Source organism: Primulina eburnea, chromosome 1 (genome assembly GCF_022965805.1).
Source record: "Primulina eburnea isolate SZY01 chromosome 1, ASM2296580v1, whole genome shotgun sequence".
Classification (NCBI taxonomy): domain Eukaryota; kingdom Viridiplantae; phylum Streptophyta; class Magnoliopsida; order Lamiales; family Gesneriaceae; genus Primulina; species Primulina eburnea.
In genome coordinates this window covers 8,550,473-8,569,968 of record NC_133101.1, presented here as the reverse complement: position 1 = coordinate 8,569,968, position 19,496 = coordinate 8,550,473, and the positions used below count along the sequence as shown (strand labels likewise).

Sequence of the window (19,496 nt, the reverse complement as noted above, 5' to 3'; positions counted from 1 at the left end):
GTACATAATATTATTTTCGATCTCTCAAATTTCGGAACAAAGTTTTAGAAAATATTGAACTAGCTAGAGTGGCATTTCAAAAATATTAAATTCTTTTGGCATCTAAGAAGAATAAAAAAATTGCATTATCTAATCATTATTAGATTGTCTAAAGGTCTCATTAATGCAAGACAAGAAACAGTATATTTCAACCCCAGTTTTCATGAAAACCAAATCAAAGCACAAGTTTCTCTAGGGTTTTCCAAAGTGGAACTCAAGATCCATAAACATTCTTGTTGCTTTCAGACATGTAACAACGGACGCAAATGTTAATGTCTAACCAACAAGAACATCCTTGTAAGGTGTTGGAGCGACAGCGGATTGCCCCTCCTCCATGGCAGCCGGTCTTTGCTGCCCCCGCCGTTCTTCTCTAACTTGTGGCTCCTGCCTTTCTCTCGGTTGTCCCTCATCCCTAGCTATTGGTCTCTGTTGCCTCTGCTGTTCTTCTCTAATCAGTGGCACTTGCCCCTCTCTTATACGAAGCAAACGTTCTCGTGCACCACCTCGCAACTTCTCTAGTCTTGGTTCACTACCATGCAGCATCTCAAAAACTTTTAAGACGTTTGCCACACCCCCGAGAAAAAGCAATATGCTTCCTGATATACATAACCAAATCCATGATTCACCCTGCACCCATGTCTCTGATTTAATAGACTGATCTGAACTATACATTGCATCATATGTTTCATACATTGGTAGGATCAAGAGTTCGCATATTCACACAATCACATGTAACCTTTGATGAAGAAACTCGTCTATATCAACGAAAAACACTCAATTTTTCCAGCAGTCACAAATATAACTGATACCTAGATAGAACACAACTGTTTTGTGGTGACCTTTTCATGGCCTCAAGATCTTGATATAGGGTTTTATTGTCAATTTAAACTTGCAATCAACTCAGAGAGCAGGATGACGTGGCTGAAACTTGAACTTACGGATAAATTACACATGAAAATATATTTTTTTAGGGGAACTTGCGAATCAGAGAGGAGCTCGGCATACATGAATAGAATATCACAAGCATATCTAATAACTTTAACTATGTAGTACTACCAGAAGATCCACGCCATGGTGATCATATCCAATCTGCTCTCGGCTGTTGAGAATACCGCCTACTAGGAACAACAAGCTTGCCATCATGAATGGAATATGAACACTTTCCTGCAAGATTTGAACAGTCCCATCCGCCCTCTCATAGATTTGACACGAGTTTTGGATTGATCCAAGCAACCATAGAACTGGACCAGCAATAAGCATGTTTAAAGCATGTTGTTCTAATTTATCCAAGCCGTATCCTTTTTCTGCCTGTCCAAAAATGCACCAAAAAAAAGACAATTGCATTGAAAGAAAACATTGAATATGATAGATGAGGCACATACTTTATTGAGATGAGAATCACACGTTAATAAACCACTTGGCTCGGGGATGGAATAAGGAAGGATTTATAATATGAGGATGATAAATTGAAAGAGATTGACAATACTAATATTTTTAACTTCAACTACTATAGAACTCGAGCCAAACCTAGATAAAACAAGGGATATCCAGTCTTATATTTCGCACCAAACTGTGCCTATTATTAAAAACTCCACAAGTATCTAACAAAGCTAGCTTAAGGTTGCGATGAGGCACATTAAGTATCTAATAAAACTACCTCAGTGTACTTGACAAATTGGTAACAACCACAAAATAAATATTCAACAGTGTTCATCTGGAAATTTTTTTTTGTTTACTAATTTATCTAATTTTGGGCTTTTGTTCAACTAGTCAAATATTGGTTTTATTGTGTTAAATTTTATTTGGCACTATTTTGATCCAATTGCTGATTAGATACCAACCACGCCAACCATTTACTGCGCTAAATAAGGACTTTTCCAGAATAGTACTAAAAGCCAAAAAAAAAAAAAAAAAACTCAAAATTAATGCAACCAAAACCCAAAATAGAAAAAAATTAGTGGAATAAGAAATATTATTTTTCCTTATCCATGTAAACTATGTTAATTCACAATCATATATGTACATTAATGTGTGAGCCTAAGGCCATCTCCGATCATGGCATAACCATGAATGTCAGCACCAAATTCAGCGCTGGATTGGACTAACTTCATGTTGGTTTGGTCGATCCTGGGTATGGGGGCAGTGCCCCACACCCAATCAACGACCAAGATTCTTTCATATGGGGGAGAATTTTTAAAAAAATATATATATAAGGGCCAGAAAAATTCTGGCCCTTGGATCTGCACCTGCAGGCACGGCCTGCAGGGCAGGATGAAATATTCCCTCCATGTTTTGCTCCACATCATGCGCCACTTTTTTTTTATAAAAAAATTTCTGAAATAATTTAGTTTAATTTAATTATTTTATATTTTAATTAAATAATAACTTTATTTTTTTTATTTAAAAAAATATTAAATTAATTTTCTTTCAAATAGAAATATTAATGTTGAAATAAAAAAATATTTTGAAAATAATCATTTTCTATACCACTAATATAGCCAGAATGTTGTGCAATGAGTTCTTTAAAATGCGTTCGTTGTCCGAAGAGTTGCGATCAGTCTATGCTACACCGATATAATTTATCCTATTTTGTAATTAATGTAAAAAAAAATTGTTTAAAAAAATTATTTTTGAATATTTTTTTTACATTAATTATAATAAAAAAAAAACCCGGTGAATCTCACATGGGGTAATATCAATTTTGCCAAAAAAATCATCTAATTGACACGAGGTAGGTTATGTACTTGGACATTAAAAATTAACAAATTCAAAAAATGGAAAGAGTGAACCAAAACCAGGAAATCAGATAACTAGAATACTTGAATCCGATGAATTACAAGTTGGAGGAGTTAATTCCAAATTTAACTGATAGAGATTAAATTAATAAGCTAGCACATACTTGGATGAAGAGAAAAAAAGTGGCCAAGGAAAACAGAAGAGTGCCGACAGCAAAAATCAACGGCCCGGCAAATTCCACAAGCGCCAGCTGCAAATCGAACTCCATCAACGACAATCTGTAATCGATTCCGGCGAGATGTGCGGCAAGATCATGCACGTTAACCAACACAATTATCACCAGACCGACCATCGCCAAAACCAGGCCGGACCTAGCCTCGCTTGTCCACTGGCTCGCGAATCCACACCCAAGCACGATCGTCGCGAAGACGTACAGGCTTGCGTTTATGTATTCTGATCTGTTACGAGCCCGTCTCGGTCCGTACATTCGAATTTCCCGGGCCGACGCAAGCTTCACCATTTTCACTCAGAGAACAAGTGAAAAGGGATTAAAATGGTGCGGGAACTTAGATTCGGCAAGAGGATTTCCAGCATTCTTGAAGCAGCGATCTATAGGTGTAGGGGTGATGAGACTGAATGGGGTAGTGCACGTGGCTTCGTGCATGGACTCCATGCAATCTCAATTGAGTAAAAAAATGTTATAAATTATTTTTACTTTTTCTCGAGACTATTATTCAATTTGAAAATGTTCATTTATTTAGGACCATAAATCCATAATGTCCGAAACAATTTTTTTTATTATGTCTCTTTGGACCTATAGCTTTTACATTTTTCTCATTTTATGGTGTCACAGTTCATTAATTTATATCTTTTTTATTTAGTTTTTTTTCATAAGATTATTGATGTTCATCAAATATTGCTGATATATAATTATTTCTTGTCTATATTTCAGTAAAAAATATTAAAATTGAAAAAAATACAAGGTAGTTTATGAAAACAGTAATATTTTAAAAAAATATATAAAAACAAATAATATTAAAAACAAGTTGGGGTTAATAAGCATGTCTCGTTATTTTAAAAAATTTAAAAGCAAGAAATATAATGAAAGAGCCAGTGTTCAGGCGCTCGGCTCCTTACTTTTTATAAAAAAATATAAATAATTATTATAATAAAAGAATAGTGGTTAAGGAGCCCGACTCATTATTTTAAAAATTATTAAAACAAAGACTAAAATTAAGGAAGTCAGGGTTGTAGAGACTTTATTTCAGAAAATACAAAAGCAAGTAACATAATAAACGAGTCTGGATTAAGGAGCCCGCTTATTATTTTAAAAAATATGTTAAAACACATGTTCCAGTTCTTGAAAAAGAAATAAAACACAATAAACTTGGAAAAGATACAGAAATCCAAATACAAATCAATGGACAATATCATAAGAAAATACACTAGTCAAAACTAAAACAGTGAAGCAAGCTGGAGTTTATACGAAGTACATTTCTCTTAAAACAAATTTGTCTCCTCCGAAGGTGCTTCGAGGATCAGAATGAACAACTGTTTCCTATGATACAACGAAAAAACCGTGCAACAACTTAACATGAAATAACTACACCGACGAACTAAAAACGTGCCTTCACTTTATCAGCAAAACTTAACGGATGCCAAATGAAAAGATAACAATATGAAATACAAGATAATGTTTTAGTTAGATCTTGAGTGTGTTTGTAAAATATATTTTATATGTTTGGATTGAGAAAAAAGGACGCACTAGTGCGTTTGAAAAATATATTTTATATGTTTGGATTGAGAAAATAAAAACAATATTTATAATCTCCAAAATACAAACAAAAATTATTAATTAACTCAATTAATCTTATAATTAACTCAATAATATGAAGAGAAAAAAGTCTACAATTAACTCAAGAATGTGGAAACTCAAAAGTCATTTCTACAATCATGATCCACAACTAACTCAAGAATGTAGAGAGCCAAAAAACATTATCTCATTTATAAGTCATTACTTTCATTCAAACTCTAAATTTGATTTAAATTTCCAACAATTCCTTGTATGGATGAAAATTGATACAAATCTTGGTGATAAATATCTACAGTTGAATCCTGCATATGATAGGTAAGTGTTATCTTTTGAATATCCGCTTATGAAATATATCTGCTTTACTAGCTGACTGATAGATATGGTGTATTTGAATTGTCATTTTGTTTATGTAAATTAAGATATACTTTACATAAAAATATCCCTGATACAACTTTGTTCTCATGATTTTGTTCGTTTCTGGCCATGAACACAAGTCTTGTAGTGACCCGTTCCAGAATCACCTACTAATCAAAAACTAAGCATGCAATTAACCTAATTAACAATAATCAGAGATAACAGCGGAAATATGGCCAACAACAATAGTTATACAACCCAATCGAAATCGAAGTCTAGACTAACTCAAAATGAAATATCCAGTACAACCATATCGAATCAAATGGAAAACACTGAAAACTAAACCAACCAGCTAGATGGTTCGGAAGCACCGAAGAGTTCGGACGATCCGAAGTGTAGTTCGGTGAATCCGATCATAGGTGTCAAGTGTTGATCGACACGTCATTTTTCATGCATGTTCGGACGGTCCGAAGTGTATGATCGGAGGATCCGATCATGAGCTGTCAAGAGCCAATGGACACGTAGCGTTCGGACGTTCCGAAGTGTTGTTCGGAGGATCCGAACATGGCCTATAAATAGTGCTCGGATTTCCTCATTTTGACTTGCCAATTTCTTGAGTTTTCTCTCATTTTGGAGAGTTTGGAAGGTTTCTAGGGTTAGTTGTTGGTCGAGCGATAGCTAAGAGCTGCCAGGAGTAGTAGCGTAGCGGCGCCTGAGTTTCAAGGCAATCGACATCAAAGGGCTGTCGACGGACGAAGGTAAACCCTAAACCTTTGGTAGTACTAGGGAGTACTGGTTTTGCTAGTCGAGCATGGTAGTATTGATTGAGTATGCTTTTGATGCGTAGGCTTGTGCTAGACCTGATTAGCGGTGTTGCGTAAGGCTAGGCTTGCTGTGATAGAGGTACGAAAGTACTATCCGAGATATCCTGGTTGAGTATACATTCATATATGTGTTGCATGAGTATTTGCTGCATTGTTATATGTCATATGATGCATGCTATTATGTCACGAGTTATGATGCATATTGCATATCATGTTGAGCCGTATCTCCTTCGAGATAGCCTTTACTGTTGAGCTGTATCTCTTTCGAGATAAGCTATATCTTGGGGCCGCTCAGCCCTGTCTTGTGGACGCATGGACACCGAGAGTACACAGTGGCCGACGGGTCGGGAGGGCTTCGGTGGTCCGGGACATTTTAGGTCCACGTCTGTCTTGTAGTGGATGCAGTGACCCAGAGGTTGGACCGCGCGGCACTATCCACTTGGCGCCTCTAGACTGAGCATTTTGAGATCCTTTGTGATTCCTGTTTCTTGACTACATTTATGGTATCAGGGTACTTCTGTTTACTCCAAGATCGACTTGCGATCGGGTTATCATCAGATGAGAGTCAGAGATGATGATATTTCCAAGACTGCATTTCGTACTCGTTATGGGCATTACGAGTTTCTAGTTATGCCATTCGGATTGACGAATGCGCCAGCGGTGTTCATGGATCTGATGAACCGAGTCTTCCGAGATTTTCTGGATCAGTTTGTGGTGGTTTTCATTGACGATATCTTGATCTATTCCCACAGTGTGGAAGAGCATGCCCAACACTTGAGGATTGTGTTACAGATTCTTCGCGAGAAGCAATTGTATGCTAAGCTGAGTAAGTGCGAGTTCTGGATTGATCGTGTGGTATTCCTTGGTCATGTGATTTCCAAGGAAGGAGTTTCTGTGGATCCCAGCAAGATTGAAGCAGTGCTGAATTGGTCACGTCCGACGACGGTGGCTGAGATCCGTAGTTTTCTAGGTCTGGCAGGGTATTATCGTCGCTTCATCGTGAATTTCTCTCAGATAGCCAGACCATTGACGCAACTTACTCGGAGGGATGTTCCATTTGAGTGGTCATCCGAGTGCGAAGATAGTTTCAGAGAGCTTCGTCGACTTCTGACTTCCGCACCTGTTTTGGCGTTACCGTCAGGATCTGATGGTTTCAGTGTTTACACCGATGCCTCCTCGCAAGGCTTAGGATGTGTGTTGACGCAGAATGGTCATGTGATAGCTTATGCTTCTAGACAGCTAAAACCTCACGAGGAGAAGTATCCAGTTCATGACCTAGAGTTGGCAGCTATTGTGTTTGCGCTGAAGATCTGGCGTCATTATTTGTACGGTGTTCAGTTTGAAATCTTTACTGATCATAAGAGTCTGAAATATCTGTTCACTCAGGCTGAGTTGAACATGAGGCAACGTCGTTGGATGGATTTGCTGAAGGATTATGATTGCGAGATCAAGTACCATCCAGGTTCTGCGAATCTCACAGCTGATGCGCTTAGTCGCAAGGTGAGAGCCTCTGCACTTCAGACTTGTGCTATGACTAGTGCCATCCAGGATAGTTGCTCGTTGGGGTTTAACTTCAAGCATCGGAAAGGTATGGAGAGCATTCGTGTTGCTACCATTTTATCTGAGCCAGCTTTGTTCGCTCGGATTCGAGATGCTCAGATGTCTGATCTGAAGACTCAGAGATTAGCTCGGTTAGCGGGTGGAGATAGCGGCTTCCATTATCAGTCCAATGGTCTTCTGTGCTTATCTAATCGGGTTGTAGTACCAGAGGATGACACTTTGAGGGACGAGATTTTGTCTCATGCTCATCGAAGCAAGCTGAGTATTCATCCAGGAAGCAACAAGATGTATAAAGATTTGAGAACTCGATTTTGGTGGAAAGGGATGAAGCGCAGCGTGTATCAGTTTGTCTCCAAGTGTCTAGTTTGCCAGCAGGTTAAGGCAGAGCACCGTCGACCGGGAGGATTATTGTTGAACTTACCTATTCCAGAATGGAAGTGGGAGCATATTACGATGGATTTCATTACTCACTTGCCATTATCTTCGAGGAACAGCGATGCTATCTGGGTAGTGGTGGATCGACTCACCAAGTCTGCTCATTTTCTGCCGTATAATCGTGATTTCACTTTCGATCGTATGGCTCGATTGTACATTCAGGAGATTGTACGTTTGCATGGAGTGCCTGTCAGTATTGTTAGTGACAGAGATCCTCGTTTTACCTCACGGTTTTGGGGTAGTTTCCAGTCAGCTTTGGGTACTACACTGAGTCTGAGTACTGCTTATCATCCGGAGACTGACGGTCAATCAGAGAGGACTATCCGTACGCTTGAGGATATGTTGCGAGCCTGTGTTATGGATTTCGGACCCGCTTGGCAGGATCATTTGCCTTTGATTGAGTTCGCGTACAACAACAGCTATCATCGTAGTATTGGTATGGCACCATTTGAGGCGTTGTACGGGCGACGTTGTCGTACTCCATTATTCTGGGATGAAGTCGGGGAACGACAGGTAGAGGGACCGGAGTTAGTCCAGCAGGCTATAGATAAGGTTACAGTAATCAAGAAGCGGATTAAGACTGCTCAGGATCGACAGGCTAGTTATGCGAACACAAAGCGTCGACCTCTTCATTTTCAGCCAGGTGAGAAGGTGTTTCTCCGAGTTTCGCCTTTTCGCAGGATTTTGAGATTTGGTCTCAAGGGTAAGCTGTCTCCGAGATTTATTGGTCCATTCGAGATACTGGAATGTGTGGGAGATTTAGCTTACAGACTTGCGTTGCCGCCGTACCTATCAAGTATTCATGATGTGTTCCACGTATCCTTGTTGAGACGTTATGTAGCAGATGAGTCGCACATCTTACATCCATCTGAAGTTCAACTTGATACGGATTTGTCTTACGTGGAGCGACCAGTTCAGATTCTAGATCGCAAAGATAAGGTGTTGCGGAATAAGATCATTCCTCTTGTCTTAGTGCAGTGGCAGCGTCGAGGCACTGAAGAAGCCACTTGGGAGTTAGAGAGTCGTATGCGTTCGGAGCATCCAGAGCTCTTTTGAGTTGTGCTTTGTATAAGTTTGTGTTTTCAGTTGTAATCATAGTATCAGTTGTATTCAACAACAATTGAGATGTATTAATGATGTTGTTATTTCGTTTTGTTCATTCTCTAAGCCTGATTTCGAGGACGAAATCTTTTAAGGGGGGGAGAATGTAGTAGCCCGAATTCCAAATTGGGTAATTAACGGAGTAATGGTGATTAAGAAGGTTTAAGGTGTAATTTTGGCTATGATCATGATCGGAAGGTCTGAAGATGGTTCGGAAGCACCGAAGAGTTCGGACGATCCGAAGTGTAGTTCGGTGAATCCGATCATAGGTGTCAAGTGTTGATCGACACGTCATTTTTCATGCATGTTCGGACGGTCCGAAGTGTATGATCGGAGGATCCGATCATGAGCTGTCAAGAGCCAATGGACACGTAGCGTTCGGACGTTCCGAAGTGTTGTTCGGAGGATCCGAACATGGCCTATAAATAGTGCTCGGATTTCCTCATTTTGACTTGCCAATTTCTTGAGTTTTCTCTCATTTTGGAGAGTTTGGAAGGTTTCTAGGGTTAGTTGTTGGTCGAGCGATAGCTAAGAGCTGCCAGGAGTAGTAGCGTAGCGGCGCCTGAGTTTCAAGGCAATCGACATCAAAGGGCTGTCGACGGACGAAGGTAAACCCTAAACCTTTGGTAGTACTAGGGAGTACTGGTTTTGCTAGTCGAGCATGGTAGTATTGATTGAGTATGCTTTTGATGCGTAGGCTTGTGCTAGACCTGATTAGCGGTGTTGCGTAAGGCTAGGCTTGCTGTGATAGAGGTACGAAAGTACTATCCGAGATATCCTGGTTGAGTATACATTCATATATGTGTTGCATGAGTATTTGCTGCATTGTTATATGTCATATGATGCATGCTATTATGTCACGAGTTATGATGCATATTGCATATCATGTTGAGCCGTATCTCCTTCGAGATAGCCTTTACTGTTGAGCTGTATCTCTTTCGAGATAAGCTATATCTTGGGGCCGCTCAGCCCTGTCTTGTGGACGCATGGACACCGAGAGTACACAGTGGCCGACGGGTCGGGAGGGCTTCGGTGTTCCGGGACATTTTAGGTCCACGTCTGTCTTGTAGTGGATGCAGTGACCCAGAGGTTGGACCGCGCGGCACTATCCACTTGGCGCCTCTAGACTGAGCATTTTGAGATCCTTTGTGATTCCTGTTTCTTGACTACCCTGGTATCATATCATAGCATGTGCATTTCATATAGGTTTGTATACTCATACTTTTGTACTGGGCGTTCTTATCGCTCACGTCCTCGGTTTTGTTTATTCTTGGACACCCCATTCCCACGGGGCAGGCCTCAGGTTGGATGGCTCAGGAGGAGCAGGAGGAGGACGTTGAGTAGCTGGTTGGTTTAGTTTTCAGTGTTTTCCATTTGATTCGATATGGTTGTACTGGATATTTCATTTTGAGTTAGTCTAGACTTCGATTTCGATTGGGTTGTATAACTATTGTTGTTGGCCATATTTCCGCTGTTATCTCTGATTATTGTTAATTAGGTTAATTGCATGCTTAGTTTTTGATTAGTAGGTGATTCTGGAACGGGTCACTACAAGTCTGGTACTGCGAGAGAGTCTAGAATTGAGCCTAACAATTCATTTGAAGCCGTCCTACTTCTCTTTCGCATAGGTGATTTTATATTTCATATAAAAAATCATTAATAGTCGTATGTTTATCCTCAACACTCACTGTTCTATAATAGAAATGGGTTATGGATAATCCCTACAGTGATCCACCAAATCAGTGTGATTAGGTTGTTCAATTGAACCTAGTTCTTGGGTTCTCTAATCAGCGTAGGTTGAGTTTTCTTCGCATTAATTTATTCTATAGGCTTAAGCATCATTCTCTTGACGATTTCGAAACTAACTCTCTTTTAATCTTTTGGTTAGTGAATCCGTTATATTATCCTTTAACTTTACATAATCAATATAACTCTAGTTAAGAATAGTTATATGATGATATTGTATCTACGACGTATATGCGAGTTCGAATAACATAATTAGCAATGCAAATAAATCGAATATCGAACTCGAACTCTAAACTAGCATCATATGAGAGTTACGATACTAATATAAATGATCATTATTCAAAAGTATTCCTCTTCGGTTGAAAAGTTAAAACGCGGTAATTTGGACTTGGGGATACTTAATATTTGTTTAAGCCACTAGCGTCAGTGTAAATGCATAAATTCACACACTATTTATTTATTCATATAATATATTCAAACTATATATTATTTTATATTATAATATACTTTCATGCTTAAACATGTCTAAACTATGCTCGTCAGTACACAGACGACGCTTCGTGGTTGGAAGTGGAATTTATTTTATTAAAATAATTTATTTATTGAATAAATTAATTAATTTATTTAGTTGGATCCCATTTTTCGTTTTATTTAATTTATTATTCAATTCCCTCCATATTTTATCCGTTTTTTCAAGCAATACTTTCCACCATAGTTCATTTGTCAACGATCTTTCAACCAATATATGTTTGGTCATCTTTAATTATATAATTTATTCAAATCTATATATTATTATTTTTTTTAAAATTATTATATTATTATTGGCGTCATATACTAGCTATTTGTTTTTTTTAAAAAAGGCATCGTTGTTCTTTTATGAAATATTCAATAAAAAAGGCATCGTTGTTCTTTTCGATTTGATTTTTTTTTATCGGGGCAATAATGTAACACCTGAAAATGATGATGTGTTATCAAAAAATACTGGCGTGTTTGATGTTATGTTGTTATTACGAAATAAAAAGGCTAAAATAAAAAAATATAAGTTATTGGACTAAGAAAATAAACATGACAAAAAAACATGGTATTTATATGTCAAAACTGTATTTTCACCTAAATAAGCTAAAAAATATCATTACAATATATTAATAAATATTTTTTTATTACGATTTAATTTCGTGTGTCTGATATCGCATGTCACTGCTATTTGTTTTTAGTTAATGTTCTTGATCAGATTAAAACTAATCTAAAAGATCTTTCTACTCCAAACCAGTTGTGAATCCTGTATTTTCGAGCAAGTATTTGTGAACATAACGCGTTTCATTTTCATTTTTTGAAAAAATAAGTGGTGAAACTTTATTACATTTCTTGTAAACAAAAACATGAATAAAATTGATAATTTACTCTCTTTTTTCAGAAACATAATTTATGAATTGTATATTGTCCGAAGTGCGACTCAGATTGTGTTGACACGTAGCGATGCGTTGAATGGTCACTGCTACCGAGTAAATTGCTTCAAACCCAATTCTTATTTCTATTTAACTCAGTCAAATTTCATTCTTTTCTTCTTCTCCTCCTCGTGTCATCCCCTGTGGTTTCTCATTCAAACCAAGCCGAGTTCCCATGTACAACGACACCAATATATATATATATATATATATATATATATATATATATATATATATATATATATATATATACCCTTTTTTTTCATATCATTTAATTGTTCTTACAAAATGGAGAGATTTCCATCAGATGCGGCCCTGAAAAATCTCGAAAACGAGCTAACACGTGGGGGAGAGCTGGCTAAGCAACTACAACTGCTTCTGAACGCGCAGTCTTCTTCACAGGAAACTCACGTGCATCTGCTGAATGAAATCTTGAACACCTACGATCGCGCGCTGTCGGTGATCGAATATGGAGGTACCAGTGGCGGCGCTAGCGGTGGGGCAATGGTGGTAAAAACGTCTGATTCACCAGGCCCGCCACTCACCGGAAGCCCCCACAGCAATCATTCGGATCCAGAAGATCAGGCTTGTTGGATAAGGTTAAAAAAAAGGTACTTTCTTGTATATTTCGATGCCTCCACATTTTACATACCAAAGTTATACGCAATGTCCAATTGTCGAAAATTGCATTTCTACCTCATATAAATCAAAATCTGGATCGAATTACTCTCTGATCACCTGGAGTTTTTAATCAGGTTTGAGTTTGTTCTGATCTGATTTGACTTGTAATTTAAACTTATCGACAGTGAGAGAAAAATGTTTTAGAAAAGAATTTGAGGATATGGGAAAGTTAGAATGAGATGTGATATGTTACAGATTTAATATGATACGTTTTGTATAAATTTTCAGTGGGGAAAAAAGAGTGCCAGGGTGGACACAAAAAGTAGTCGTGCTTGGAGAGAAAGGAAACGAGGCACAGCTTGATGATGGGCACAGCTGGAGAAAATACGGCCAGAAAGACATCCTACGATCAACATATCCTAGGTATGTGTGTATATGTATGTATATGTGTATGTATTCCACTTGATATGGAGGCATGACATACACATTCCACTCATATATACAACATGTTTGGACCTTGCTAAAACTCAAACTCACCCCTAAAATGTACATTTTAAAAATATATTAGCAAGTGTCACAACTTGCTAACACATTTGTCCATCCTCAAATGTATAGTGAAGTTATGATCATTTCAACTTCACTGATTCGGCAAAATGTCGAATAACATTGTCGATGGTGCCTTATAATCTATCTGTCACAAGATCTCAACTCTCAATTTTGAGACGAGATCTCGGTTTCAAGATCTGATTGTAACAAACTTATCTTACAACTCAAAAGTAGTCAAAAAAATCACAACACTACAGAAATTTAGACAATATGATGTATGTGTATGTTTTCAGGGAATATTATAGGTGCACGCACGGGAAAGGCTGTTTGGCTAGAAAACAAGTACAAAGATCAGATGAAGATCCTACAGTATATGAAGTCGCATACAAAGGACACCACACGTGCCATAATAATCCCCCAATCCCAATCATCCAACCTCAAAATGAACTAAATACACCTTTATCCCACGAAAATCAAAATAACCAATCCCAACAAGAACCAGTTCTCAACATCCAAACAAGCCTTAAGATTATAGACAGTAGCCATGATAAACAATACAACATCCCGTCATCATCAAACTTCAATCCCGAAAATAATCCCATTTTTTCCGATGACCAAATTTTGAGTGAGGATTATTTACTGGATTTCATGTATCCCACGGCTCAGGAATTAAATTATTTCAATGGTTATGAAGGGTTAAATAATAATTCGCAAGATATCGAGCCTGCGGCGAAGCCCCCAACTCAAGACGGGGAATCTTGATTTGATAGTTTGTCCTGGAAACTAGGATGAGTTTTGGCTTTGAAAATTCGAGTTACTTCCCTTGATTTTCATTATATATTTGATTCTCACTTGTGGACTATATTATAATAAAGTAGTGTAAAAATCTTGAAATAAGCTTCTTATTGATGTGAATAATAGTTAATAATTATATGACATATTTAATTTTTTGCCATTTTAATGTTATCTGAAATGGAAAATATTCGATTAGTGTTAGAACCCACATATAAAATTATATATGAATTATATATTGGATATACACTTATATCCAAAGGCTTGGTCGAGCTCAACAATATTGATATAATATTATTTTAGGTCATAAATTTATTAGATTTTTGGCATTTCTTAGCATTTTTATATTTATTTTAAGAAAAAAAGTAATTGATTTTTCCTTGACCTCAAAATGAAGCTCCAATAATTCTTCAACTATTTTTAAGGTTAAAGTTATAAATCTTATAATTGTTTAAATTATTGTCTTTTCAAAATTATTACTCAAACTAAACTTTCAAATCTATTTTCATGGTATATAATTTGATATTATTGTAAATTTTTTTTATAAATTAACTCAATTATTCAAAATAATACTTTAAAAATGGGTGAAATAAATTGATCGAGAATACCGGTCCCATATTAAACATGGGATGAATAGTATCAATGTAATGTATTTTGATCATAGTTTATGGTTATAGTTGGTTATGTAAAGTAAATAATTGATCAAAACTCAAACAATCAAAAACTTAGTGTTTTTCAAAGCGGCAATATATATGTGAAAACTTACTTGACCAAACTCAAATATTATTCACGAGCTAGTGTACAAAGAATAATTATATTTTGTTATTTGGGGGGTTTAAAAGCATTTCATGTTTTTTAACCATTAATAGTGTTTGTAACCTTAATATATGTTGTAGGTTCAAATTTCATTATCATTTTCCACGTTTGTTCTTCTTATGTTTTGACAATTTAATTATTTTTCATCGAGAATGTGATCCAGTTATACATGTTAATGTCACATCAACATCGCATTGGTGCCACATTGGAAAAATTACTAAAATTGGCAGAAAAATAAATATAATTAACTAAGACTGAAATATGATAACATAAATAATCAAAATAATAAATAGACAAACGGACAACAAAAAATGCAATCTTCCCTATTGGTTGCTGAGGGTTTTTAATCTCATAAAGAGTGATTACCTCAAAATAAAAATAAACAATTCAAAAATTTACCATAAAAGGCTAATTTACATAACTGCCAAAGTATTCTGCGAGAAATTATAACATTCAAACTATTATCATATATTAACTCCAGAGTAGAATCTCTTTAAAATAGAAAAAAATAATTTTTTCAATATCTTCAATGCGAATAGAAGATGTTAATTCAAAGAGAAATCATTACATGTACTGACTAATTAATCACTAACCAGCAATTATGGTTAACTAATACATCCCCACATTGCTTTATTGCAAATAAAAATATTAAAAAAATTTAAATAATATTAACTTCCACCAATAAATTTCCAAGCTAGATTTTACCACTCGACTATATTTCTAAATATCGTATTATTGAAGCATTTTCAATAGAAAAATTAGCTCGGGCTCGAAAACTCGATCGACGATAAATCGAAATTAGCAGAAAGTCTGTTGAATTTGATGAGCCAATTCTTCTGCACTAAGTTGGCATTCAATTCCAATCTATAAATCAATAAGGAACAAATTATGCAATTGTTAGCCATAAAAAAAATTAAATACTCAAGATATATATCACTAATTTTTATTTTTCCAAAATTCCCCTAAAGTCCAAAAAATATCGTTACTTTTAAAAAGCATAAAAAAATGCATAAAGCATAATCTTAGTTAATTTTTTTTAAAGATCCTTAAAATAAAACCAAACACTAGAAATTCTTATCATACCCTAAAAAAAATTAATAATCCATGCAACACATGTTTCCGATATTTTTCGATGTGGCACCATTACAGCGCTGTAGTAAAAAAGAGTTACATCAATATTCACGATAAAAAATGAATAAATTATCAAAAATCAAAAGATACATAATTAATATTAAAACTTGATAATATAAATAATCAAAATCGTAAAATATCTTATATAAAACCAAAATTGTAATTTTAAGTTAAAAACCTACTATTCAAATTTAACAGTACAGAAGACAGTAAATATTTTTCAAAAATGGAATTAATTTTAAAATTCGACACACACTTGTGGGAAGTGTTTATTATGTTTCATTTAATTTTGGTGTCAGAAAATTTGCTGACCGTTTCGAACTTGTCATGTCTATTTCTCAATTCTTGAGTCGAACGTCCAGACAAATTAAGATATATGCATTTTATATATATTGGACTGAAAACCAACTACTCTTTCATTTTATTTCAAGTGCCATTTTAAAAACCAAATATATTTTAAGGAACACTAATTAATATTAATATAACCGTACTGTATTATTTTCAAACTTTTGACATTATTAATATTTAATAAACTTCAGCTTTAAATGATTTTAGGTACCTTAATGGTGAAAGAATTCAGCATTGTTTCATCGACTGTGCTGATGCTCACTTTGAGGATTTCCAGTGCAAGTTCCTCCAGGGCCGATACGATCTTCACCACCTGGCCCGGGATATGAAGGGACATCGTACTAAGCAACAGGTTGGGGCCGGAGAACTTCACCTCAACTTCAGCTACAGCTGACTTTGAACTTGCCACGAGTTCATTAACACTGTCGTTGATCGATGAAGTCGACGAATTACATGGAGATCGGTCCACGGGGCTTGGAAGAGACGGTGAGTTGAGATAGTATGTTTGGCTACTGTGCAGCAAAGACATGTACGGGCTGCTTGATTGAGGGGTCCTCGGGCTTATAGGGAGGCCTAATCTCGGGCTCAATGGTGGTTTTCGTGGGCTTAAGGGCGAGGGTCTCGGGCTCAACACTTCGTTGTAGGCTTTTCTTTGCTTCTTGGCTTCAAGGGAACGGAGAACTTGTTGTAACTCGTTGATATAATTCACCACTCCTCCAATTATCGAAGCTTGGTCACCCTAACACAAATATAACCCTTGTTAAAAGGTTCAAAACCTTGTTCCCTAAATCTCATAACCAAATATTGTTTATTTGACACTGATAATCTCCAAGGTGACTCATGTAACAAAAATAAAACTTATATTACACACATTAAAATATACATAAATAAAAATAAATGGAAACAAAAATAAATTTCCTCCAATTTTGAAGTTTTGAGAGTCGCTTTGCTCTATTTTTTCTTTTATTTTTTGTCGTATTAATTTTAATATGAGTTTAATTTTTGTCACATGTGTCACATAGAAAAAATCTTGCCAAATAAATCATATTCCATAGATTTTTAGTAGTTTCAGACATAAAAAAGACCAAAACAAAAAAGCTTCATATTACTACGCAAAACTAAACTTTGGCAAGTTATACACTGAAATTGTAATTTCCTCACACTTATGCATCATCTATTTTAATTTATCGAAAGGAAGGAATTGAGACAGTCAATTTTAAAGAGACGATTTCTGAAAGTTGTCCCTGATCATCAGAAAATATACTAATCAGCTTGATTATACCAACTAACAATTTTCGGGAGTTCAGGGGAAACATGCATTATTTCGAAGTAGTAATCTCTTTAATCTGCCAGAAAAACCTAGTTTTAGTCTACGAAAAATACTTGTCGCAAAACTTCTATTACAATATGCATGGTACATTTACAAAGATGTAATACTAAATATAATTGAGAGAGAGAGAGAGAGAGAGTAAAATGGTATGCGTACCCCTTTGACATAAAAGCAAGGCATCAGAGACCGAAGCACGGAGAGATGCTCATTCATTTGCTTCCTACGGTTCCTTTCCACAGTAATGTGTGATATTCTCTGCTGCCCTTCTCCACAATTAGAAGATGTTGTTGCAGCATTCATCTTTTGTCTCTTCGGCTTCGGAGACGCAGCCACAGCTTCGGCCTCGGCCTCGGATTCCCAAAAACTACTTAAAGAAGGAGAATAGCCTGCAGAAACTGTTTGAAACTCGAAGCTTTCTTTACTATCTTCTCCACCGTTGTTTAAGGCTGAAAGATCCGTTTGATGATCGGAACCACTGTCCAAAGCCTCAAGAATGCTGAAAATATCATCCGGGGAGGTGGCGTTGCAGACATTATGAGCTTCACAGAACTCGGATTCTCCGAAGAAATCGGATAAATTACTCTCACCATCCATCTTCTGAAGCTTGAGTTTCAAGAAGACAAAAAAAAAGGGTTAGAAAACCAAGAACAGGTGGACGGATTAGTATTGAAAAGAATGATGGGGTTTAATTTGCAGGTGGAGATATATATCAAGAAAATTAAACAAAAGCCATGAAATATTGTTTGGAGAAGTAGTTGAAAAAAAGTAATTTAAGGTGATCTGAAAAGGACCAAACTATCGACATCAATAGTGTTTCAGAAATGAGCAGTAATGGTAGCTTTGTTTTTCATATGGATATGTTTTGTATGCGAACCGTTGAATTTGGGGAAGTGGTGTTTCACACACACATATATATAAAAATACATAGATATATATATATAAATATATATATGTATGTGTGTGTGTGAAATTATATTAAGTGAGTTGAGATTTATTACATTCTATTGATTATATATATGATGTGAGAATATGCATACAAATATGTTTTATATGTACTGTTAAAATGAAACCATAAAAAGATGAGGAAAATTTACCAAATTCTTTTGTAAGTAATGTATTCTATTTTCCTCCACTAATTTATTAAATTTGGATCCAATTAGTTTTGTAATTTTGATTTTTTTTTGGATTTTAGTCGTATTTCGTTGGAGTGTTGATGTAGTACTCGAAAATGCTGCGTGGCACCGAAAAATTTTATTGTAGTTTCGAAAAATTGTTGAGCACCATATTAACCGAAAATTTTTATCGTAGTATCGAAAAATTGTTGAATCTCCAGCACCATATTAACACACCGATGAAATAGGTTAAAAACTAAAAGAAAAAAACACAAAGTTACATGATCAATTAAGATTTTAGACCTAACTTTGACAGAATATAAAAACACAAAACAAAACAACTTAAAATATTACATTAATTATTTTTCAAGAAAATTTACATGTGTGAGGTTTATGAAGAACAGCTAATTTGGATTGGATCCATCGGATTGGCTCGTCCGCCAAACAATTTAAGTAAGTTGAGTTAAAATTTTATCAACTTATTTAAAAGCAGGCCAAAATGGGATGGTTGTTCAAGTTGCGGGTCCACGAGAGCTCGGGTTGGCCCGCAGGGTGAGAAGATAATTTTTTTTTTGAATTTTGTATTTTGGTGATATATGTATTTTTAAGTGAAAATTATTAAAAAAAAAAATTGGTGTCAATTGCTTTGGTTACTACGTACAAGTGTGAAATAAAGAATTATAAATTTTATTGAGATTCCTATAAAAATGTTTATTTATGAAATTATAAATTCAATTAAGTGAAAAT

General features: G+C 35.8%; 3 protein-coding genes across 5 annotated transcripts; 1 reads left to right on the top strand and 2 right to left on the bottom strand.

Annotated features, from left to right (window-relative positions):
* Positions 1 to 136: 136 nt before the first annotated feature.
* LOC140811105 (uncharacterized) lies at positions 137 to 3,346 on the bottom strand. The gene is made up of 3 exons (XM_073168981.1): positions 2,939 to 3,346; positions 1,096 to 1,347; positions 137 to 666 (listed from the first exon to the last, which is right to left on the bottom strand). The coding sequence occupies exons 1-3, from the start codon at positions 3,293 to 3,295 to the stop codon at positions 316 to 318; spliced, it is 960 nt and encodes a 319-aa protein (XP_073025082.1). The 5' UTR covers positions 3,296 to 3,346; the 3' UTR covers positions 137 to 315.
* An 8,991-nt stretch (positions 3,347 to 12,337) lies between these two features.
* On the top strand, positions 12,338 to 14,130 carry LOC140811089 (probable WRKY transcription factor 30). 3 transcript variants are annotated; one of them, XM_073168972.1, is made up of 3 exons: positions 12,338 to 12,652; positions 12,963 to 13,097; positions 13,514 to 14,130. In XM_073168972.1, the coding sequence occupies exons 1-3, from the start codon at positions 12,342 to 12,344 to the stop codon at positions 13,980 to 13,982; spliced, it is 915 nt and encodes a 304-aa protein (XP_073025073.1). In that variant the 5' UTR covers positions 12,338 to 12,341; the 3' UTR covers positions 13,983 to 14,130. The 3 variants fall into 3 exon arrangements, with proteins under 3 accessions (XP_073025073.1, XP_073025067.1, XP_073025078.1); XM_073168966.1 differs by having other exon boundaries at positions 12,338 to 12,664; XM_073168977.1 differs by lacking the exon at positions 12,963 to 13,097.
* Positions 14,131 to 15,310: 1,180 nt separating this feature from the next.
* On the bottom strand, positions 15,311 to 18,473 carry LOC140826203 (transcription factor SPEECHLESS-like). Its single transcript, XM_073188393.1, has 3 exons — positions 17,794 to 18,473; positions 16,519 to 17,046; positions 15,311 to 15,692 (listed from the first exon to the last, which is right to left on the bottom strand). Exons 1-3 carry the CDS (start codon positions 18,229 to 18,231, stop codon positions 15,627 to 15,629), a joined length of 1,032 nt encoding a protein of 343 aa, XP_073044494.1. The 5' UTR covers positions 18,232 to 18,473; the 3' UTR covers positions 15,311 to 15,626.
* Between the last annotated feature and the right edge of the window lie 1,023 nt (positions 18,474 to 19,496).

Bases quoted from the DNA above. Each gene is read 5' to 3' on its own strand.
- LOC140826203 (XM_073188393.1), bottom strand. From the start codon at position 18,231: ATGGATGGTGAGAGTAATTTATCCGATTTCTTCGGAGAATCCGAGTTC. The intron at 17,047-17,793 runs GTACGCATACCA...TATTTGTGTTAG, and splicing joins CTTGCTTTTATGTCAAAGGG to GGTGACCAAGCTTCGATAAT. The intron at 15,693-16,518 runs GTACCTAAAATC...ATTGATTTATAG, and splicing joins TGAATTCTTTCACCATTAAG to ATTGGAATTGAATGCCAACT.
- LOC140811105 (XM_073168981.1), bottom strand. From the start codon at position 3,295: ATGGTGAAGCTTGCGTCGGCCCGGGAAATTCGAATGTACGGACCGAGA. The intron at 1,348-2,938 runs GTATGTGCTAGC...ATTTTTGGACAG, and splicing joins CTTTTTTTCTCTTCATCCAA to GCAGAAAAAGGATACGGCTT. The intron at 667-1,095 runs GTAGTACTACAT...ACATGGGTGCAG, and splicing joins ACCATGGCGTGGATCTTCTG to GGTGAATCATGGATTTGGTT.
- LOC140811089 (XM_073168966.1), top strand. From the start codon at position 12,342: ATGGAGAGATTTCCATCAGATGCGGCCCTGAAAAATCTCGAAAACGAG. The intron at 12,665-12,962 runs GTACTTTCTTGT...ATAAATTTTCAG, and splicing joins TGGATAAGGTTAAAAAAAAG to TGGGGAAAAAAGAGTGCCAG. The intron at 13,098-13,513 runs GTATGTGTGTAT...GTATGTTTTCAG, and splicing joins CTACGATCAACATATCCTAG to GGAATATTATAGGTGCACGC.